At 48.2% G+C, this 23592-nt stretch overlaps 1 protein-coding gene and 1 long non-coding RNA gene across 2 annotated transcripts in view; one reads left to right on the plus strand and one right to left on the minus strand.

Moving 5' to 3' along the window:
• The window catches only part of NR4A3 (nuclear receptor subfamily 4 group A member 3), a 29154-nt gene extending 16048 nt beyond the window's left edge, over positions 1 to 13106 (minus strand). Inside the window, exons 1-5 of the mRNA XM_074547257.1 lie at positions 12668 to 13106; positions 10048 to 10203; positions 6613 to 7499; positions 4285 to 4414; positions 3150 to 3322 (exon numbers count right to left, since the gene is read on the minus strand). Of these exons, the coding sequence (XP_074403358.1) occupies positions 3150 to 3322; positions 4285 to 4414; positions 6613 to 7497 (1188 nt within the window). The 5' untranslated portion in view covers positions 7498 to 7499; positions 10048 to 10203; positions 12668 to 13106. The remainder of the gene's footprint in view (positions 1 to 3149; positions 3323 to 4284; positions 4415 to 6612; positions 7500 to 10047; positions 10204 to 12667) is intronic.
• LOC113458714 (uncharacterized) overlaps positions 9555 to 23592 on the plus strand; it is a 76414-nt gene continuing 62376 nt past the window's right edge. The window contains exon 1 of the long non-coding RNA XR_003379228.2: positions 9555 to 10050. This is a non-coding gene — a long non-coding RNA (uncharacterized LOC113458714). The remainder of the gene's footprint in view (positions 10051 to 23592) is intronic.

Consider the following 23592-nt stretch of genomic DNA (forward strand, 5'->3'; position numbering starts at 1 on the left):
GTGAATACTACAGTGCGGTATACCCCACACTGGGCACTGAATCAAATTGAATGCATCTAAAAAACTATAACCTGCATTTTTTTTGGCATAGTCTATCCCATGACAGCAATTTTAGAAGAAAGGTAAAAGATTACATGGAACTGTACAATTTTCAGCTGCTGCAATACATCACTGCTCACTATAAAGTTTTAGCACTTATAAAGAGTTGTTAAAATATAATTTACTTGTAACAGGCTTAGGAGCATAGAAGTAACCATAAACAATATGTATGCTTCTGTTTCATGCACCACAGTTGTGGGTTTTTTCCATGATTATTTCATGGAGAAGAAGTGATATTTGACCTAACTTGTGACCAAGACAGCTGGCAATCCTGCCCTTGGTCAGGAGGCGTCACAGGACGGAAGGGCTCCCTCCGATCTGCATTTCTAAACCTGCCCTATGCAAACTGGAGGCAAACCGGGAGAAAGACAAAAGACAAAGCTCTGCCCCCCTCCCTTCCTTGGAGCTCCTTTGGGAATTAAATGAAATATGACTGTTACTTAAGGAGGGGGTTGCATGTGTAGCAAGCAACATTAACTTGTATGTTATATCTGAAGAGATTTGGAAAGCCTAAGGTTGGGAAGCCCGACAGCATAACTTAGCTCTGCCCTTTGCCTGCTTTCATCAGTCCTTCATCGACGGCTACAGCTGCAAAAGCCTAACAATAATTTCTCTGCACAGAAGAAAGCCTACACTCATTTTTCCAAAAGCCATGATATGTGCTTAATTTTGTGGCCCAGGAAGGGGGGGATTATTGCCTAAATGCTGCACTCCCCCTCTGAAAAGGCAACATTTCTATTTACATGGGTGCCTACTCTGCATGAATATGAATGGCAAGGGTCTGTTTCTCATCTCACTTCCTTAAAAGCGTAAACTCAGGGAATTGTACCAGTAAACAGGTGTGAGACCAGACTACAGCCCTTGGCAATTGCCTTTTAAAACCAAGTACCTAAATATACCACGGCTGTGGACTGGTAAGTTAAAACCAGTGCTGAGATGAAAAGCAGCCATGTTCTGAACTAGAACTGTTTCCAATGTTTTGGTGTAAAGTTTGTAGCTTATGTAATTTATTTTTGATTTTGTTTTTTTCCTGGGTTGCTCTGTGAGTGTGTGTCTCTACAGGGTTTTCTGGAGGGAAGGGATACACATTTTCTCCGAAACTTTCATCAGTAGTTTTAAGATGGTCAAGATATTACAGCTTGTAAACACAAAGACCAGGCTAAACATTAAGGTCGTATCTGCAGAAGTGTCAGGGCTGACTCCAAAGCCAGGTTTCCAGATCTGCCTATTTGTGGCGCTCAGCAGGGTCACAGCCTAGCTAAATATGCCATAAGTTAGTCTTTACAGGTACAGGATTACTATTCTTCATAGGAATATTTTAGCATTGCTGTATGTTTATGATATGTTTCATTAAATTCAGTTTATCTTGCTCTTTACACAGCATTTGTTTTTTGACCTCCCCTAACTTTTCAAAGTAAGTTTGAAAAAAATAAGAATCTACTTATTTCTTGCAGAATATTTTTGTCATTTCAGCACCACCAGGCATAACAGACTATAATATATTTTAGTGTAAAGAAAAACTTAGATATTAATATGTCCTAACAGATAATCATACTTAATCTTTTAGCTACCAAGACTAAATTAATTTACTGTCAATCATATGCTCTCTGTAAAGTCCAACAGAATTGTTGAACAATTAAATCTGTGGGTTGTTTTCATTAAAAGAGAAATAATTACTGCAGGACAATGAAAAAAGTCACATACAAGTACATAATTTTTGTTCAGTTTTCTGTAAATGCAAAAGAACTTTGTATCAATAAATAAATACAAACAATGGCCCCTGGACTACTGCAATTCTGTGAAACCCAGCAGATTTCTATCAAAGAGCACAGCTCGTCACACACCTTGGTATTTGCAGAACGATCCCTGAGACGTTCTGGGTAAGTTAAGGTGCATGCAGATATGGCTAATGCATTCTCCCTATAGTAGGCTGTCAGACACTGAACAGCTAAATTCTTGATAATAACTTGAAAAAAAATATGATTTAATACTTCCAGATTAGTTTGAAGAAAATACGTTACAGCATGCTTTAATTGCTAAATTATGTATATAAGTATAGTCTAAAAAAGCATAATGTAATTTTTATATAATTGCAGTAAATATACTTTAGGATTAAATATTACTTAGCAACAAGTGATAAATGGCCAGTGGAGTTATTGTCTGAGTACAGCTGCTATTTTTAACAATCTCAAATTTAATCACATTTCTTTAACGGGGAAGAATTTGATCTTGTTTTTCCATAGCTGTAGTTTTTTTTCTTATCCTATATCAACATGCCTAAAAATTGTATTTAACAAGTCATTTCAATGCTGTATTTTAATAACTACAGACCTTTTTTTTTCAGCTTCCAAAATATTCCATGAATATTTAAATTGACTATGCTACATTAAAGAACAAGGTTATAAAAATATATGATCTTTAGTAAAGCTTTATTGATTTTTCAGAATTTTAATTTTAACAGGCTTGTTTTAAAAATGTGAGTTTTACTGAAGGAATATTTAGGCTGGGGTATCCAAAGCATACCCTATTCTCATTTAAATAATGGCAAAATTCCTGTTGATTTCAACAGGAATGGTCTTATCCATCCAGTGTCACACTTTGCAACCCTTCTATCTGAATATTAGGGAAGTGCTATTAAATTTTAGCCTTCAGAAAATGGAATTAAAGATATTGGACATACAAGTACTGCTCCTGGTTAATCAATGACATCATAATTGACTGTGTTTTGGCACAGCCTTTTTGCAAGAAGAATGCTCTATTTATCCATGCATTTTTGCTTTAACTCAGCCACTGAATATACTGCAGATTATTAGATCATTTTTTGTGATTGAGATCCTCACAATGAATAGTTACTAACACTAATATCTATTGCACTTCCTTTCCTCTCATTGTCCACCTATCATGAAAAGACAACGGCTGGCTGGACCGATTTCTACCCTCATCCAAATTTCATACTTAATTTCATTTTGGCAAAGCAGCTGGTAAGGAGAAATGCAGCACGCAAATAATTTCTGTGCGGAAACAAACGGGGAAAGGAAAGTGAGACATACTCTTGAATAGTCCAGCTCCCTGGGCGTGGAGTCGGTTAAAGCTCGAACGAGGGCATTCATCATGCTGATGGGAGGAGAGGGCGGGGAGGGCTGAGAGGGTTCTTGCTGTAAGGGGCTCTTTGGTTTGGAAGGCAGCCGACCTCTTCTCCCTTTCAGGCTGTCGGTACGGACAACTAGGTGAAAAAAAAATCCCAAGGGAATCAGTTGTGAAGGTACCAGCAAATGATGGATCAGAATGAACACCCTGCTTTCCTTACGGTGGCCAGACCAGTAAAAATAAGTGTTCTCCAGTTTCAGCATGTGCTCTTGATGCCTTTGATTGCAAAGGAACACAAATGGCACCAGAACTGTGTCAGACCTACGATCATAAGCAGCAATGTAGCTACTTAGTGAGAGCCCAGCTGTGTTCCTTGTGTCCATGCTTTGTTTGCAGCATGTCAGTGTGCCCCTGCACTTGTGCCTGTGACACTCCACTGCTGAAAACAAACTGAATGTGAAACACAGATTTTAATGTTTCTACTAGCAGTGTGCCTTTTAAATGGCAGAGGCATTCATTCAAAGTAATTTCAGCTTTCTTAAAGCATTTGAAAAAATACGGTCACACTATATAGGTTATATTATCCATGTCAGTATTTGCAATGGGACTGCTCACACAATATTACTCACATACTTAAATATTTGCAGAATTGGGACTAATGAGTTGATCCTGTTTCCATTTAAATTAATTGCAAATTTACAATCAGCTTATGGGAATGAAACGAGATCCTATGTCAAAATGCACACAATCCAGTGCAGCCCCCAGTGAGAGAACAAGGGGAAGCCAACAGCATTATCGAGCAATGTTCAAAGTTAATAAAGGAGACATTTTGGCCACTGTCAAATTATCCTCTTGTGACCTTGCTGTTCTTGAACTCTGGGGTCTATGGTCTAAATATGATAATAGGGGTGAAAAGCACAAAATCAATACATTATTACATAAATGCACATATTTTGGGGTAAGTTATGAATCTCATCACTGTCAAATTTATTGTAGAGACATCCATGCTTGCTCACACACACACACACACACAAAAACACAGATTCATAAAACATAATATTTTAGTTTTCTGGGATCATAAATAGCCAGAGTCCTTACCTTCTTTAACCATGCCGACACTGAGACACTTCTGGAACCGGCAGTATTGGCATCTGTTACGACGTCTCTTGTCCACTGGGCAGTTTTTATTTGCCAGACAAACATATTTTGCATTTTTCTGAACTGTTCTCTGCAAAAATGCAACACAAAGATAGTAAACTGATTGTTTCTTGAGCAGCTTAGAACCTGACAAAATGTGTTTTAATTACAACATGAAAAGTGACAGTGCAATTCATATAATTAGATAAAATTAATTTCCTAACACACTAGCCTGCAGGAAAAACAATTTTATTAGTGCTAGCTGCTGACAATGAAAATCATCTAGGATTTTTCTGAAGCAAGTCTCTGGAGACAGGCAACTTTGAATGATAAAATCATATCTGAAATTACCAGGTCATCACATCTACCTTTGGGGATTAGATTATCTCCGCTTTTAATATCCCTTTGGGAACAATTTTCTACTTGGTTCATTCCCTTGATTATTGCTGACCTTATTAAAATAAAATCAAAATGATCTGCAATGTACTTCTCTTGCTATCACTATTGTTAGTCAAATACCACAATAACTGGTTTGGTTAGCCATTAAAATCATCAGGGAGAAAAATAAAAACATCAGCAACCCCTACAAAACATGTTTGGCTAAATACTCTGGGAAAGTTAACCTGACCTGAAGAAAAAGGACAGAATGATGACAAAGTTATGTAAATTTAATTAACTCTAAAGTCATGTTGAAAAAAATAAAGCAAAATTAAAATGTATAGAAACCTGGTAAGCGTTGTAAGAATGTAACAAATATCAATGCAAAAATATATCATGCTGCCATGCTTAAAATCAAAGATACATCAATAAATAACATTCAAAAAGGTACTACTAGAAAAGACACCAGGAACAAATTGATCAACTCAACATTCAATATTAAATCTTCAACTGCAATTAAATGAATGGATAAATTTTATTCCATAATTTGTGTTTGTTATCAAATAACAGCCTCAATGTACTGAAGGTATGAGATACAGCAAATATTGTTCATTGTGATTTGGAGCTGAAAACAGTTTAATTTTGCAGAATTAGGTGCTGTTGCAACTCAAAGATATGCTATTGATTTCCACAGGGGCAGGTTTGGGACAAAAAGAGCTGCTATTTCCATGTTATTTGTGTTGCCTTTTCTAGTTATATTTAAATAACAAATTAGTTTTATAGAAGACATGTATTACCACGTGGTCAAAAGATTATTATTAAGTAACACTGACAATTCCACCTACAATAAAAAAATGTTATAAGCCCTCCCCCCAAATATTTTGGGACTGGTTTTGTTCCCATTGTATCTTTTACCAGAATAAGGGCATAACTGCTATCTTAGCAAGAAGAAATATACAAAATCAACCCCAAATGTTTCAAATCTTAAACTTGCTGCGCAGAACCATCCTACCAAAAGTCAATCACAAGCTCTTCCCTTAAACAAGCTATTTCTGAAATTAATACTGGAATCTGGACCTTCAAACTCTGCTAAAAGGAAATTACAAAGCACCCAAACCTAAGATCTAAAGAGTATATTCAACTCTTGAAAATGTAAGTGCAAAGTTCCAGCTGAGAAACTGCTGTGTGTAAGTTATTTGGGCTGCTAGTCAGCTGCAAAGAGTAGCAGAGCAGCATTGCAGAGCAGGCACCGGGACCCTGTGCAGTGCTTAGTCACTGCTCTGCAGGCAGCTTTCCCCTGGGAAGGGCTCCCCGGGCTCCTGAGCTGAAGGGGAACGACAAGGCAGCAACCAAAAGCAACCAGGAGTTCTTGGGTTTGTCCCATGAGTGAAACCGGTTTCTTCCCGGTGCTGACCACCCTGCATTCCTCCTCACGCCAATTTTCCCTGCACAGCAAAGGGCACTGCTGCCACCACCTAAAATATTAAGTGGACTTTACAATTTCAGGGTTTGTTTTCTCACCTAAAAACAAAGTGTAATTGGAATTGGTGACTGAGTAAAACCCAGGCTGAATGTACTCCAGATGAGTTTCACTACTGAATAAATGCTGTTTATAGCTTAAACTGGGGTGACCTAAGTTTCATTGAGGAGCGCTGGCAGACCAGAGGTGGTTCCCCCAGATCACTGCCATGGCCTCTTCTCAGCAGAGACTGGCTGATCCTTTTATCCTACACAGGGCTTTCCTTGACCTTCAAAAACTTTGGGCGTCCCTCCTACCCTGCTGTGGGGGCCCGAGTTTCAGCACACGATGTCCCTGAAGCCCCAGGTCGGGACCAGGAGCGCGTCAGGACTCAGAGGGTGGGAAGTGAGGTGGGATCAAGCAGGGAGGGGAGCAGAGCACGGATCCCTCACCTTGAAGAAGCCCTTGCAGCCCTCGCATGTCCGCACCCCGTAGTGCTGGCAGGCGGCATTATCTCCACAGACAGCGCAGGTGCCTTCTCCGGACGAGGAGCTCCGGCTGGGAGGGGACGGGAGGCCGCTGCTGCCGCTGCCGCTGCTCTCCCCCATCAGGCTGGAGGTGGCTGCGTTGAGGCCGAGCGGTGAGAAGGCTAAGGTGGCTGGTCTTTTGGCCAGGTGAAGCCCGTAGGAATGGCCCTCCATGGGAGCCTGGCTGGCGGCGGGCCTGTCGGAGCCCAGGGGCAGGCTCAGCGAGGCCGGGTCGTAACACATGTGGGCGGCCGCGGACGGCGTGTGCGGAGGCGAGTGCTTGAAGTGGAAGAGAGGGAAGCGCGGAGGCACGGTCTTCATGGGGGCGGCGTCCATCAGGTGCCCGGGAGGCAGGCAGGTCTGCGTGGGCTGCAGCGGGGGCTCATCCCACAGGGCCTGGTGGGCAGGGAAGCCCGGCGTGGTGGGCGTGGAGGGTGGCGATTGCTTGAAGTACATGGAAGTGCTGGGCATCCCCTCATCTGTAGACGGGGGCAGTGAGGGCTGGTACGGGGACAGCCGGGTGTCTTCCATCTTTATGAGGGGCCTCTGGCCAGAGGAGGCAGTTTGCATTTGGTAGAGGCAGGAAGGCTTGAGCTCGTAGCTGCCAGAGTAACCCTCCATAAAGGTGCTGAAGCTGGGAAGGGAGGTGGTGGCAGTGGCAGTGATTTCGGTACTGCTCAGGTCCATGGTCAGCTTGGCATAGTCGGGGTTCATGATGTCTGAGCTGTAGTCCGAGCCATAGGCGTAGGTCTGGGATGCATAATTCGAACCGGGCGGTGAAGGACTATACTGCGCTTGCACACAGGGCATATCTGCAAGGGCAAAGGGGCGCGTCAACAACAGGCCCAGGGCACCAGGCTGCGGCCCAGGCCAGCACAAACTTCCTTCCTAGAGCTTTCCCAGAGCTCACATAGGCACCCAACTCCCATTCGGACATTTAAATTAGCCTCGAGCCTTTTGCTTTCAACAAGAAATATGCACCAGGGACCGACTAAGCATTCAGTACTAGGAGTCTGCTCTCATCTAGTCAAGGGAGAAACTCACCAGTTTATATTATACCAGTGTCAGTGAGAGAAGAATCCATCTCAAGCTGCCCTACATCTGCTGCTTAATATACATAGGTGTCAATGAGAATTAGATAAGCACAACGAGAAGAGTTATGACTCTAAATCTACCTCTCTATGCCTTCAAATCATGCTGTAAAATTTTCACGAAGAGTAAACAGGGTTATCAAATGCATAATATTAAAAATTATATTTATTTTAAAAGAAGCAGCATCTGCAGCGCATGTCAGAGGAATTACTCAAATCACAAGGTTTTCTACTCAGGACTTGCATCAATTTTGCTTACTCAGCTCTGGACCTTTGAAGAGTATTTCTGGTCAGCTAATAATTTAGGGTTGCTGTTTCATTATTAGTTTTAAGGCTTATCTTTGGTAGAATGTTCTCATTTAAAAAGTGGAGGGTACGACATCCCCTTCAATTTGCAAAAGTGTAGGATAAAAGATATGTGGCATTTCTGTTTTTATGGGAAAGCAAGGTTGAGGCCAGTAATACAGTTGGTTTTATTCATTAGTCATGAAACTTAATGTGGTTCACTAATAGCTGGGATGGTCAAAGCAACACAGTGCCTGGCTAAAAAGATCTGATTGTTATTTTCTTTTACATTTCCTACTAGTCTGCCATGTAATTTGCTGGTCACTAGACCCAATTCTGCAATTCACTGAGGTTTGCCTGACTAAACACTGAGATTCTAGACCAATATTTGCAACTTGAACTAAAAGTGTGTAGTGTATTTTGGTTCCACAGCAGAGGAATAAAATGCATCAATTAGTATAAATTTTCTCATAAAGAGAAAAGTAAATATGGATAAAATGTATATCAAAATTAAGTGCAGTTCATCTCTTCTCAATCATGGTAATTTATATTCCAGAAGCACTTGAGAAATAATTCATGTTAAAAAAAAAAAAACTGCCTTGGAAATAATGAGGTTTTCCTCATTATTTTAAGAACTCTTTTCACTTACAATTTAAAAATATTCACTCCTGGCATGCAGGAATCCAAATAATTTGTGTTAAATCAACTTTTAATTCTTTCCTGCCTGCTTTACAGATAAACATATTTAAACTAAGCACTATCATATTTAAACTAAGAATTATCACACTGTCACAAACCATTCACATCTTTCTTCTTCTCGAGAAAACACTAAAATCTGAGAAAAAAAAAATAGTGCTGAAATTAAGACCTTCTTTGCCTTAAATCCAAAAGCTTAAAGAAGGAGGCAGGACAACCCTCCCCCCTAAGCCTTGCCTCCCAATGTTATTTATGTATTATTCTGCTGGTCCCTTTTTTTTCCTGTCAATTTCTGTCCATGCCATTCCACGCACACATTTCCTGGCAAGTCACATCATTATCATTTGTTAGTTTAAGGACTGGCTGTTAAAACATAGTGATCAGTGCTTAATCAAATAAAAAGGGAAGGAAATTTTCTCCACACACCTCCACTGAGAACTGACGGAGGAACACAACAGAGTGAGTTCACAGCTAATGTCACAACTGGACGTGTTGATACACAGCTCTATGAAGGAAAAATGCTTTTTTTGCTAGCTCAGAAAATGAGCAGGAGTTCAAGGGAACAGATCATTATGTCCTTTTTTTCCTGCATTTTTCTGAGCATAACAGTGTCGTGCCACTGAATTCTGTGCAAAGTGGAGTAGAAAAACAGAAGTCTAAAATAACTCTGACCGGAGGACTGAAAAAATATCCCTAACCTAAAGGTCTGGTCTCTCCTGGCTCTGTGGGGCTCCTCCTACCTCGCCTTTTGCCAGCGCACTTGTCTAAGTCTAACCCCTACTTTTCCACTTAGGGCACCAGTATTAATTCCCCCGCAAAGTAAATAACCTGGGATTTTTTTTTCTTTACCCAACAATATTAAAACAAGAAAAGAAAAGGCCCCACAGGAGGTGCATTAACGAGCAACCTGTCATCAAAACCTAAATGAATGGCTGAAAGCATCGGGGCAGGGACACTGGGAGCTATTACCACGGTGTTCTGCTTTCTTTGCGAGAACGTGAGGTAAAGGATGCCCAGTTTAGAGCCAGGGGCGCCTCACAGGGACACTAGCACCCCCAAGCAGCCCCCCCTTGGAGCTGGCACGTCTTTGGCGAGGGGCTCGCAAGCCGTGTGTCCCGGCACGGCATCGCCGAGAGCGCCGCGAAAGGCACGCGCTGCTCTGATCCTTTCGGGATTTCAGCTCCCCGGGACGTCGGGGGCCGATGATGCCAAAGGGATTTGGGAAGGGTAGGGGCCCCGCCAGGACCTCCCCTTCTCCTCCCGCCCTTCTCCCGGAGCGGCAGCTTACCTGGTGGGTATCTTGCGCGCTGAATGGTGGGGCTGGAGGTGCGGACGGAGGCGGCGGCGGGCGGCGGCGGCGGCGGGGTGGGTGCCGGCTGGGACCTCTCTGCGGAGGCGGGCCCGGGGCCTGGCCTGGGCGGGGGGCGCTCTTCCGACCCGGGCTCTGTTCGCCGGCGGCGGCGGGAGACAAGGCACAGTCAGGGGCGGCGGTGCCCGGCGGGGCGGAGGGAGCCCCCCGCCTCCCCCCGGCGCGGCGCCTCGGGGGCATCATCCCCCCGCCAAGCCCCCGCCTCGCCCCGCGGGTGGGAAGGGGGAGCCGGCCGGGAAGCGCATTCCTGCCGGCTCCCGCTCCCTCATCGCACAAAAGGCAAGAGAGCACCGGGTTGGGACAACGGAGCCGCCGGTTTGTTCTCCGGGAGAGGAGCCTGGGAAAGGCAAGAGGAGAACTCCGGGCGGGGTGACTACAACAAGCGGGACAGCATCCCCGAGCGTCCACTTCCCCGTGAGAACTTTCTCTTTTCGGGATGCAGAGACAGGGGAAAAGCAGGCTGGGAGTTTCTATGCAAGGTACTGGCCAGACTCGAGGGGTGTCCTGCCGGCCCCGCCAACCCTGTGCGGCGTCTCCGGGCCCACCATCGCCGGCGCGGGGCAGGGAGCGCAGCCCAGCCGCCTCCCCCCGACCCTCGGGGCGCTGCCAGCCGGGCTCCGCGGGGGATGCTCGGCCGCGCCGACCCCTGCCCACGGAAGCCGCTCCCCGGCGACTCTTTCTCCCGCTCCTCGTCTTTCTTTTGCCTTCCCCGCGCCCCTCGCCTTTGAACCCCCGCCAGCACCTGGGGTGTTAAGCGCCTGTCAGCTCATCCCTTTCTCTCCCGAGGGTTTTGTTCCCTTACGAGCTCCTACGAGGCGGTTTCCCGCTCGGCGCGGAGCGCCCTAGGGCTCCTCTCTGCCCCCCCGAGCCGCCGGTTACCTAGAGACACTCGCTGCGCTTTTAACCACGCAGCACCCCTCCGGGCTGCCGCCGCCCGAGCCAGGAGCGCAGGGCCGTAAGGGCTGTAAATTAGGAGGAAATAACTACCCTTGTCAAAGCTCTTTTCTTCCTCCGTGCACTTTACATTCAGCCCCGAGTGACACCCCTCCCCACCCTGTAATACGAGGAGGAAACCGTGAAACACTCCATTGTGATTGTGACTTCTTCAGGCGAGTTTCGAAACCTTCATTTACCCGGGAGGGACTGCGGAGGGGGAAGCTCCATTCAATTAAAAAGTTTCGTGCTGGATTTCCACCGCCGGTTAGCTGGCGATTTTTTTTGGGGGGGAGTGGGAGGGATCGCCCCGAGCCGCACGGTCACTCCAGCAAATATCCACGAGATCGCGTGAGATTCACCTCCGAAGAAACCGTCTGGTCTGGTTTAGTCCATTGTTTTTTACCGGGGCTTGACTCCAGCATACAACGGTCTCCACGGAGGAGAGAAAAATAGGGCGAAGAATGTAATCGAGTGAAGCGGCTTGGATAAAAGTTAGCGATTCATTCCCAAACTTTTTTTTCCTGGAGAAAAAAAAATCCTATCCCAACACACTAATCCCCCTACATAAAACAGTGTATTACGCCCTTTCCCTGGGAAATATCCTCTCACGGATCCCATCGTATGCAAAAATTGCAAGTTAAGTGACAGCGTTCTTAACTAGCCGCGCCAAGGTGAGCGGCATCTCCGCCCGGGACAGGCTATCGCGATAATGCTGTCCCGATCACTGTCCCTCTACATAATATCACAACCCAACGCCCGCGCTTTCTCGCCTCTTTCCAAGACTGAAACTTCTTTCGCAGCTATTAAGGCGAGGAGGCAAAGGCGAGAGGCGCCGCGGGGGCAGGGAGCGGGGCAGCGGCGGCGCAGCCCGGCCTCCCCGCACGGTACCGCCCGTGCCGGGGCACCGCGGCCCCTCGTTACCGCTTCTGACCTCCGAAGGGAAAAGTGCACATTTCCGAGGAGCAGATGCCGGGCAGACGTGCCATGCAAACATCCCGTCTCATTTCAATACAATATGTCACATTCCAGCAATTACCTCTCGGGCGAGCTCTTTGGGCTGCCGAGGGGGGCTGCCCTCTCCCAAAGTGAGATGAGCTCAACCTGCCTCGCCGTCCCTATTAGACAGCTGAACTTGTGCAAACAGAACCACCTATTTCCCGAGCGCGGCTAAAGGAGGGAGACAAATTGCTGCCATTCATCACCGGCGCTGTAAACTCCCCGCCGCCGCCGGCAGCATCATTTCCATGACAACAACTAGCAGAAATACCTTAGTATCACCGGCTCCGGCTCCCGCTCCTCTCAACCACAGCCCTCCCGTTTGCGAGGAGCAGCAGTGCCCCGCGCACGGCAGGAGTTGGCGAGGCGGCAGGGACGCTCGGAAGACGAGCGGCAATTGAACATCCACGGGGAGGATGGGGGAGGAGGGGGGAAGGTGAGGGAAAAGTTTCAGCGAGAGCCCGGCACGGCAGCGCGTCGGCTGAGCCGCATCGCTCGCCGCCGGCATCTCCCCAGCATCTCTACCCCGCCGGCGCAACTTTCACGGAGTGGGGACACGCCGCGCTGTCCCTCTCCCTCAGCCGCTCCCGTTCACTCGCATACGTACTCGGTTGCTGTGGAGGTTCCGTCTTTACATCTAGTTTGTAGGTGCCCGCTTCCTTAAAGGCGTGTGTAGGCGCTGTCCAGCGGCAGGACCCGAGACACAAAATCCCTCAGACTCCGGGTAGCTGCAGGTCCAGAGGGTGCGTTATCCCGAGGCATGGAAAAGGATTGAAAAAGCCTGAGGAGCCAGGAGCCCGTCCCCGGGCGAAGGGAGGGAGTGAGCAGGCGGGCGGGCGAGGGATGCCGAGCGGCGGCCGCCGCCGCGATGTGCCTTTGTGTGTGTGTGCGGCAGGAGCCGGGCCGGGACCTGTGCCCGCGTCCCGGTGCGAGTGCCCCGGGGTGCGCGTGTGCCTGCGCCGGAGAGAGGGGACGGAGGCGCCTCTCTGCGCTGCTCTCCCGCTCCCTCTCTCTGAACGTCATTTATGTGAGAGGAGCCCTAGCGGCCTCTCCATAGAGCGGCTGGAATGCGAAACGTCAATAGTGACGCCATGGGAGCCTGACGCTACTGACCCCCCCCCCCCGCCCCAGTGTGTGCGCCGCGCTCCCGCCGCACCGCGCCGCGCCGAGCCGAGCTGAGCACAGCCGCGCACAGCCGAGAGGCGCGGAGCGGCGCGGAGCTCCGGCAGAGCCGCGCTGAGCCGCCGGCAGCGGGACGGCACGGCCGGCCGGCCGCCTCGGGGCCGCCTGCCCGCCACAGCCTGGCGAGTGGCTCCTAAAGCTGATAATAATAATATTAACAATAATTATTATTACTGAGATAGTGATAATCACAAAATTATTCTATCTTTACTGAAGTGGCTCAAATGAAAAGAGCTTTGCTCGGTTACTCAGTGGAACTTTTAGGATTAATTAATAAAGGTTTCTTTCACTTTTTTATTTTTCATTTTTAAAGTTTTTTCTTTTTGCTTTTTAATTTTTTTCACGAATTATCTTCTCTTCTCCAACTTTTTTTTTCTTTTTTTTTTTCTTTTTTTCACTCTTTTTCTTTTCTTTCGAAACTTTGCAGTGCGCAGGAGCAAGGAGCAGGTTGCGGAAGGTGCCGCTCACAGAGCGGGCACAAGTGCTAGCGGCCCCGAGAAGCGTCCGAGTTGCCGCCTGCTTGTGACTGTTTGTGTCCGTGTGTCTTTCGGTGTCCGTGTGTCTGCCTGGGGCACCGGGCTGGCGGCGGACGACTCCCCCGCTGTCTCCGCTGGCAGCAGCCGCCCGCCGCCGTGCCCGGTGCCGTGTTTACATCCACCGCCGGCGGCCGGGACGTCCGCGACTGTCACTGCAGCCGTGAGGGCCGGTGCTGAGCTTGTGCTTCGCACAGAGGGGCTCCGCCAAGCGAGTCCTCCCGACGGACGGGAGCCGAGGCGGACGAGGAGCCTGCTGCCCCGAGGAGGAGGGACAGGCGGCAGCGGCGGCACTTTCGCTTTGCCTCTCGCTCTACCGTCCCGCCGCCGGCACCGCCGCGGAGCGTGCTCCCTCCCGGGGAGGCAAAGCCGGGGCTGGCGCAGGGCTCGGCGGAAGCCGCGGACCGGCGGCGCGACGGCCACGTCCGAGCTCGGGATCCCCTTCCCGAGGCGGTGCGCGCCGTTTTCCCCCGGGCGCCGGGGCGTCCCCCGCTCCCTCCCTCCCTCCCTCCCTCCGGGGCCGCGGCGCTGCCAGACCCCGCTCCCCCCGCGGGGGAACCCGCCGGGCTCCCCGCGCGGCCGCGCTTCCCCTCCGGACGCCGCCGGCCCCCGGCGGGGGCCAGCCCGCGCCCCCACGTCACCGCCCTCGTGCCGCCGCCGCGGCCAATCCACGCACAGGACGCGGCGGGCCCCGTTCCGAGGGGCGGGGCGCGGCGGGGCTGACGCACGGCGGCCGCGTCATTGACGCAAGCGGCGTTGCTAAATTTAGCCCCGCCGGGCCCCGCGCGAGGCGCTCGGGATCGCGCGCGAGGGAGGGGGCGGGGCCGGAGCCCATTGAGCGGCGGCAGCGGCGGCGGGCGGGAGCGCGGGGCTATTTTTGGGACACTCCTCTCCCGGCCCCCCCGGTTGTGATCCGGCCAAACCAAATATAGATGCGGGCGGGTATTTATAGCGCCGGCGAGTCCCATTGTCGTGGGGCCACGCCCCCGCCCGGCTTCCTCTGCGCAGGGGGTGGAGTGCGGGGCAGCGCACGGGGACCCCGGCGCGCACACCCATCCTCCCGGTAGCCCCCACGGTGGGGCAGTGGGGAGGGGGAAAGCTGCAATCGCACGCTGGCGGGGGGTGCCAGACCCGGCTTCCTCCTAAAAAAATAAAACCAAAGTCTCTTGGTGGCTGTGGCTGGAGTTCCCCTCCGCGTGGCCGGCTCGGCGCGATTCCCCCCGAATCGCATCGCATGGCATCGCACGCCATCCCCGCACGGCCCCCGGCGAACCACTGCTGACATTGCGGAGCCGCGGTCGAGCGCCCCCTGCGCGGGGGGCTGGTGGTGCGGAGGCGGGGAGGGGACGGAGGCAGGCTCACCCCCCGGCCTGCCGGGCAGGGACGCGCGTAGCAGAGCAGCGCGGGTGTTTCCGCGGCGGGGATGCCCCGCTCGGTCCGCCGCGGCGGGGATACCCCCTGCCTGACGCAACGGAGCGGAGCAGGGGCGGCGGCGGGCACAGCGCATAGCGCCGCGGTGACCTCATGGCAGAAGCGGCGCTGGTTGGGAGTCCTCCCCCCGCCCCCCCTCCAAACCAGCCCTCCCTCCCCTCCCGCCTGTTGAGTAAGCGCCGGGAGGAGCGAAAATGCCATGACGGGCCGGTGCGCTCATCCCCGGTGCTGACACGGCGCGACAAGGGAGATTCCCTTTGATGCCGCTGCCGGCGTGGGCGGCTGAGGGCAAGGGAGGAGAGACAGAGAGGGTGGCACTTTCCGCCCACCCCTCACCCCGGGCACTGGCCCCGATAAAAATACTCCGTTTTCCATGCTGTCATTTCTCCTTTGCATCTCGGCCTCTGTGCTGGGAAAGGGACTCCGCGGAGCGCCGCCGCCCTCCTGCGGGCCCCTCGCCCCGCTCCGGGCGGGCTACCCCCGAGAGAGCTACAAAGTTCCAGAGTCATCCCGAAACTCGCAGCTCCGCACTGAAAGCGTGTGCGAGAGCAAAACGTCGGTGCCAGGTGGACTGTCCTAGAAACCGAATTGCCCCCCCGCCTTTCCTCCCCCGGGTACTCCGTGCAACTTCGCAGCTTCCTCGAGCTGTTCCTGTCTCCCACGACGTGAAAATATCGTCATGCAAGAAGGCTAAAAAAAAACCTCCAACCAACAAAACCCACTCCAAACCCAAAACCGGCGGCAAGAGTGTTTTGAAAGCCTATAAAATAATCTTTGAGGTGCTATTTAAAGAACAGGAAATGGGATGTTTGGAGAAAATGATTAGAAAGTGGCATTGAGTGCGCTATGTACTTCGGGCAGATGCGGGTGCGGTGCAGGGAGCCGGGCACTTGCTCACCGAGCGACCCGAGGCAGTGGTTCCCTCTAGGGAGAGCACGGTCTGCTGTCCTGCAGTTATTTATGACATGAGAGGTCACTCACTACACTCCGTGTGCTTCCCATGAGGCGAAAAGGAAGTTCATGGCGCAAGGAACTCCCAATCCATTAAGCATAAACACCGAGGCGGGGGCGGGGGGAGAGATAAGGGGACAGGAACAACAGTAGGCAAATTGTCTAACTGGTGTGTACACAGCTTGATTTGCTGGAGGCGGCGGTGCAGGAGAGAGGGCCAGAAGGATGTCATTCCCAGGGCTTATTGGATAACTCGGAATAATAAAACCAGGCACTGCAACAACGGGAGGAAGCCTGCAGCAGTATGAAGGAGGCCTTGGGTGAAATAAAGTTCAAGGAAGTGGGGAAGGTTGTTGAGGGACGTTTGCTGGGTGCTGCCAGAACTGGGGAGACCGAAGGTTACAGTGGGAGCAGACACTGTGGAGAGGATGAGGGATTCACTTCCAGTACCCATGCATGTTTGCGTTTATGGCCAAATAACTTGATGACAACTTGTTGTCCGAATTTGCTCGGCTTCCCCAAGACCAGGGCCAGTCTTTAGGCTGCAGATTTCTGGGGCCAAGGCAATGAAATGTCACTGTTTTTAGGGTTAGGATACCCAAGTCAAACTTCTGAAATCCTGACTAGCTGCCATCTATCCAGAGGCACCTAAATCGGAAAGTGATAAAACAAGAGAGAATGGCCTTAAGCTGAAGGAGGGTGGGTTTAGATTAGCTATTAGGAAGAAATTCTTTACTGTGAGGATGCTGAGGCACTGGAATAGGTTGCCCAGAGGTGTTATGAATTCCCTATCCCTGGAGGTGTTTAAGACTAGGCTGGATGGGGCTCTGAGCAACATGGTCTAGTGGAAGGTTCCCTGCCTATGACAGGGGGGCTGGAACTAGGTGATCTTTAGGATCCATTCCATCAACCCAGGGCATTCTATGATAGATTCAGTAGTACCACAGAAACAGCATCTAGTCTAACCTCCAATGCAAAGAGCATTCCCGGCATTTTTTAAAATAAAATTTCCTGTCTTCCTCCAGGATGTAGAAAACAACTGTTCATCTACCTAAATGCCATTCTAGGGAAACCCCAAAGAGGAGCTGGCTGGTGCACCCAAATGACACAGTAGCTCAGTAGCTCCAGCACTAGCACAGAAAACAGGACATTCAGATTCAGAGTTTGTCTGGGGCAGGGAGGCAAGAATGGGAATGGGGAAACTTAACCTACATTCCCCACCTCCCAGAGATTGCTGTAATCTCTGCATCATTCTGGGTGGTATCTCAACCACTTGTTTGAAGTGGTGAAACCACTTTCACATTTGTGTGCAAGCACTGTAGTCTAGTGCTTCAGGCTGTCTGCTAGGATGGAGGAGACCTGCCTATCCTGTCCATTCCTGCTCCAAGGAGGGCTTGTGTTATTTTATATCACACACCTATAGTATAAAAATACTGCCATGGCCTTAAGAGAACTTTCTTGCCTGATTGAGCATGATTTCTGTGTTAAAGTTCCTCTATCCCCTCCATACCTTCCTAGACAACCAATAACCTGGTGATGAGGCCATTCTCTCAGATAAAGGTCAGTGTGGATTTGAGTCTTCTTAAGAAAAGAAAGGAGCTGAATCACAGATCTTCTGTGTCTAGGGAGTGCTGTAATTGTCAGAGCTACAGAAAGTAGCACCTGCCTCCTTCCAGCTGTCTTTGAAAAATCTCATAGGTGAGGTAGGGTTATACTAGCCTAAGACTTCCCGCTGGCCTAAGCTACATCTCCTTGCTCCAGAGAGATGGGATTTGGGATACAGCCCTTATCATAGTGTTGAACTTTGTCTGTTTTGTACCCTGCAATCATGTGAAGGGTTAAATGATTAATTTGGATTTCTGGATTTGTGGGCATGGGGTACTAGAAAAAACACTGCAGTTTTTAATCTTGTCATCTAAAACATCATTGGATTTAAGTCTGAGTCAGAATCTTGCCCTTCAGAGGTATTCCGTTGTGCAGAAAATAAATGTAACACCTTCTGGTGCTGATCAAGGTCACTTAGGTCTTGAAAATAGGGTATGACCCTGGTCAAAATGACATTTAGCAGAGTTTGATAGCCTAGAACAGCTATCCTTATAACAGGCAGCCTCAGCTGCCTTATAACATTAGGCCAGCACATTTCTAGATGAGAGGTAGCATGCTACAAAAGGTTGTCAGGACACCCAGTTTATCACTGCTAGGTTTCCAAACTGAAAAAGGAACTTGTTCCGCCTCCTTTGCTTGAAAGGAGCCTTTGTCATAGAGAGGTCATGATGAGGAAGAGGGGAAGGCCTATCTTAGTCTTTGGTGGTGTATTTGGCAGGCCGTGCCCTGCTTAAACCAAGTCCTAGTCTTCAGTAAATGAAGTCCCAATATAATCCAGCCTGCTGTCCTACTTTTACAGGCAAACATTTATCTTTTCTTTTCACAACTAGTTAAAGACATGGTTGCATGGTTTATGCTCAGATTTTCCAAATGACTATAATTGGATTGTGGCCATGCATTGGAAATTTTTTGCCCCAAAGGAAGAAATTTTGAGAAAGATTCAAATGATTCAAACCCAGTCTTTTATGAATGTTAGAAATATGCACAGTATGCTTTGTTCACAATAGCTCTGTTTTCCCAGACAGAAGCTCCACCAACTGGTGGAATTGCCCTGGAATTCTGCAATACCACAGATGAGGAGGCTTGAATATTCCTGGACTGACTCAGCCTGTGCACTTTGCCTGGCTTGTAAGACAATAGGCAATTCTTTCTTGGTTGTGGAGATCCAAATTATAAGTAAAGGAGCTCACATATTAACAAATGGAATGATTGCCTCTTAGACAAGCCCACAGACTGAACTGTGATCATATTAAGCAGAGGGGCTGTTGACAGTATAATTCCTTCTGCCAACATAAGAGCTGATTAGGAATGGGAGAAGCCAGGACCAGACAAGGTTCAGAACATGCAAGCACAGCAGATTATTAAACAAGGAGATGAAGGAGCATTCAGAGGAATCTTAAATGAAGTACATTAATTGTGTAATAATGAAGCAGCTTTAAACTGGACTTATAATGGATACAAAAGAACTACATTTTGCATTGGCCTTGATACTTTCAAAGGGACAATCTTACTTGATTGTGCTCACTTGAAGAAAAAGGAGACAGTGGGTAAGAAAAGAAAAAGGCTCAAGCTTATCTTATCCTAGGCAAAGATCTCACAGCCTGTAATGTTTATTACTAAGAGATAGATTTTAATAAAAGATCAAGGCCATGGGACTGGTTACAATCCCCAAAATGTAATATTTTCCCCTCTATCTAATAATTAATAAAATTATAGCAATTATAATTATTATTTTTAAGTTATTTTTCTGGCTTCCTTTTGGGCCATTCATTTCTGCATTTAATTCTTGATTGGATTGTCAATCTTTATTCCTAAGAAAGAGTCTATTTACTTACCACATGAAATACTAAACAAATGCAACTCTATAGTTGTAAAAAAAAATAATAGTTTATACCAGATAATGATTTAAGCTTGTTCAGCGGGCATGGGCATTGCCTTTTGGGCAGACTTTCTACTTGTGTTGATAAAGAATAGCTCCTCAAAAGCAACAACTTGTTACTTATTTACTTTTTCTAAGATCTTTAAATTTAAATTTTAAATTTCATCTGCTTTCTATTACATTGACTTTCTGGTTACCCTGTTTGTTTTGCTCCTAATGATTTCCAAACCTATGGATCTTTCTATATTATTCAGCATTGCATTTCATTTACTCTCTTACCTCTTCTTGGACTGCATTTTCTCTGTTTCCTACTATTTCCCTGTCTGTTTCTTTGTCTTGTCACTACTGTGCTATCTGAATTGCCTGTTCCCAAGACCCAAGGGGTAGCAGTTCTTCAGCTGTAGTAGGATGAGGGGTTTGAGGACAAAAGTGAAAGATCCCAGCTGCCAGAGCAACTGTCTGTCCAAGTTTGCTTTTTGCTTTATCTCTGTCCTGGCTTGTGCCTTTGCACAGTTTCATTTACATGTGCACAGTTTCATTTACTTCTACCTGCTCTGTTTCCCCATCTGTAAAATTACAACAGAGTAATAAATTACAACATAGTAATTATTCCTTTAGGAAATAAAGGCACAGAAATGAAGACTAATTACTATTATTGTTTATTTCTTACTAATGCACAAGACCTTAAACCCCTCAATGACAGTAATTCCTTTTTTCCCCACTTATATAAAAAAAATGAATCATTTACCTGAGAGAATCTGGACTATTTCTTTCAAGCTTATCATATCTTAAAGATCAGAAGTGGGCACTAGTATCACGTCACAGGTTAAGAGAGTTTAAGCATCAGCTTTCTTCAATCATGTCTAAACCTTCTGGCATCTCTGAATCAGCTGAAATACGCTGCTAGAATGAGCTGATGAAATCAGTTCCATTTCCACCCCCCTGCACTATATGTTGTGGTGTGTGCACCTGAACTTACAGCCCCAACTCCAGGAGCAGGGTGATGAGCTCAGCGTCCAGTCTTTGGGGTTGTGAAAATCACGAAATCCAAACTTGAATGAAACTGGCAAGTCGGGGCTGTTGCAGCCCAGAGTGGGCTGGGAATGCCATGCCCGGAGCTGTGTTACACGTGCTCCTCTGTGCAGCCCTCTGGAGATAGTGGGAATGAGGAGTGCCAAAACAAACTTAGGAACAAAAGGAGCAAAGTGCACTGAGTGCAGGTGTGCTGCTTAGATGTCGCCGTTTAACCCAGCAGGTAGCTAAGCACCACACAGCCACTGGCTTACGCACCCTATCCAGCAGCAGAGAGGAGAGAATTGGGGGAAAAAAGGTAAAATTAATGGGTTGGCATAAAGACAGTTTCATACCAAAGAAATGGATAGGAAAGTTTTATTCCTACTACTACTACCACCACTACCACCACTAGTTAGAGTTTACAAAACATGCAATGCACAGTGAAACTGCTCACCACCTGCTGACCAATGCCCGGCCTGTTCCCAAGCTTTCCCCCAGCTTTATGTACTCAGCATGATGCCATATGGTATGGAATGTCCCTTGGGTCAGCTGGGATCAGCTGTCCTGGCTATGTCCCCTCACAACTTCTGCATGCCCAGTCCAACTGGTGGGTTGATGTGAGAAACTGAAAAGTCCTTAATTTAGTGTAAGCCCTGCTCAACAAGCAAAACATCAGTGTGTGTTCGCAAAAAACTACACAAAAACTTACCGGTGGAGTGCTGTAAGAGATGATGGTGTGGTTCAAATAGCAAAAAGCTTGAAATATTGTAACAAGAAGTGAAAGTCAAACACATCTAAATAGTATTAGAGAACAATCATCACTGCTTCTGGGGCACATAGAACAGAGATCCAGTTACAGAAAGCCTATGTGTCTCAATCACAGAATGAGGGGGAGAATCTCTCAGCAAAGAGATTCCATGCCTTGTCTTCTGCTTCCTTAAGAAATCCTGCTCTGAGTGTTTGAGCTTCACAAAGGCAAAGGGGAAGCACCAAATGGAACTGAAAATCAGTGGAGGTGCTCACTGAGCAGTGTTCAAAGCTAGGTTGGATGGGGCCCTGATCTAGTGGAAGGTGTCCCTGATCATGGTAGGGAGCTTGAAACTAGATGCTCTTTGAGGTCCCTTCCAACCCAAACCATTCTATAATTGCATGTGTTTCTCTGGTAAAAGGACCTTTGCATGTTCCCAAGGAAGAAGACCAGCAAATGTGTTTGCAAAGATCTTGTCCTGCATAGTTTGGGCCAATCTCAATACTCTGCCTTACAGGAAGAGAGCAGAATGTTGCACAGCAAGAGAATTAATGAAGAGAATTATTCTCCTATTTTGTACTAGGATATGTTTTGTATTTTTATAAGAAATTTGTTGTGGATGATGAGGCAAAAGCTTTGTCATGTTGCAGTTAAAATTGGCAATAGAAACTAATTAGAAGTTCTGGGCAATTTAAAAAGCAAATTTCATTCCCTTTTTCTCTTCCCATTCACCAAAACTTTCATGTGCTGAGTGCAAGAATAACTGTGGTGTTTTCACCCTACCAAAATTCCCCACTGATCATTCTGCGCAGTTGTGGTTCCATGCAAGGGGGAAAAAAGCTTCCTGCCATCTGTTCTAAATTAGATATCTTTTCCTATTATATTTCCCAGTTTTATTGTTTTTGTTGCTGATGAAGTAGTAAGTTAAATTTTCAGTATTTATGCCTTCAGAGTTTAGGCAATTATATGAAGGCAAATATATATGCCTTCAGAGTTTAGGCAATTCCCTTTATTTTCCATGCTGCTGCTCTTATATTAAGCCATAATATCATGCTTTCAACAGAGAAGTAACATCACTAAGCTTTACAATTTTACCATTCATTATACCTGTTCCTAGCATGGTATTTAAATAATGACAAGAACTTGAAACCCCCAGTTGGGTCCTTTCTAACACTGGAGGCCTTTGGATTTCCTCTTTTCCTACAGCATCATCAAAAAACCTGTCAATTGTTGGTGATTGTCTCACCAACAAACTCCTTTACTATTTACTATTTTTCCACCTAGGATGGATCTTCTTAATGGATCTTCTTCTGTCTATATGCACATATCTCTTGGTGCCGGGGAAAGTCCTTCTTGATCGAAGGTTGGACTGGATGATCCCCGAGGTCGTTTCCAGCCCTGATTACTCTGCGGTTCATAAATAGGCTTTTATTAAAAATTGTACCATTTCACGATTCCTTTCTTTCTAGCTGTCCAATTGGCTCTTTAATCGCTTTGCCGTGTTACAAACATTTCTGGGGGGCTCCACGTTACCCGCAGGATTTGTGTCACACCAGCACACTCCACTAAACTCCCTTGATCCCTCATTTCTGCTCACGCGCAGCTGCTTTCTGGTTTGTTTTTAAATCTTCACGGACGGAGCCGCTGCCGCTCCCCCACCTCCCCGAAGAGTTCGCAGCCTTTTGCCACGCCGTGGGGTGGAACCCAGCCAGGATTAAGTTAAGCGCTCGTTCCCAGGAAAAGCGGCCGCAGGACGCCAGCTGGGACTATTTGCTTTAACCCCTTTCTCCCACCGTTTACCGGGGCCGCCTCGTAGGCTGGGGGTGAAACCCTCCATTCCCCCGTTCCCTCGGGGCTCTCCCTCACGCCCTGCCCGTCCCCCGCGGGGCGCGGGCAGGTGACAGCGGTGGCACGCGCGCCCGGTCCCGTGACGCGCGCGCGCGGCTGAGCGCCGCGTGACGGCGGTGGCGGCGCCAGCAGGTGTCCCCGCGCCGCTTCCCGGGACACCCGGGGCGGCCCCGGCCTGGAAGGGAGCGCTGGGGACCATCGAGTCCAAAGGCCCTGCCAAGGCAGGGTCACCTAGAGGAGGTTACACTGGGGCGCGTCCTGGTGGGTGTGGAACGTCTCCAGAGAAGGAGACTCCACGATCTTCCCGGGCCGCCCGTTCCAGCGCTCTGCCACCCTCAGGG

This window comes from Zonotrichia albicollis, chromosome 1 (genome assembly GCF_047830755.1).
Source record: "Zonotrichia albicollis isolate bZonAlb1 chromosome 1, bZonAlb1.hap1, whole genome shotgun sequence".
NCBI lineage: Eukaryota > Metazoa > Chordata > Aves > Passeriformes > Passerellidae > Zonotrichia > Zonotrichia albicollis.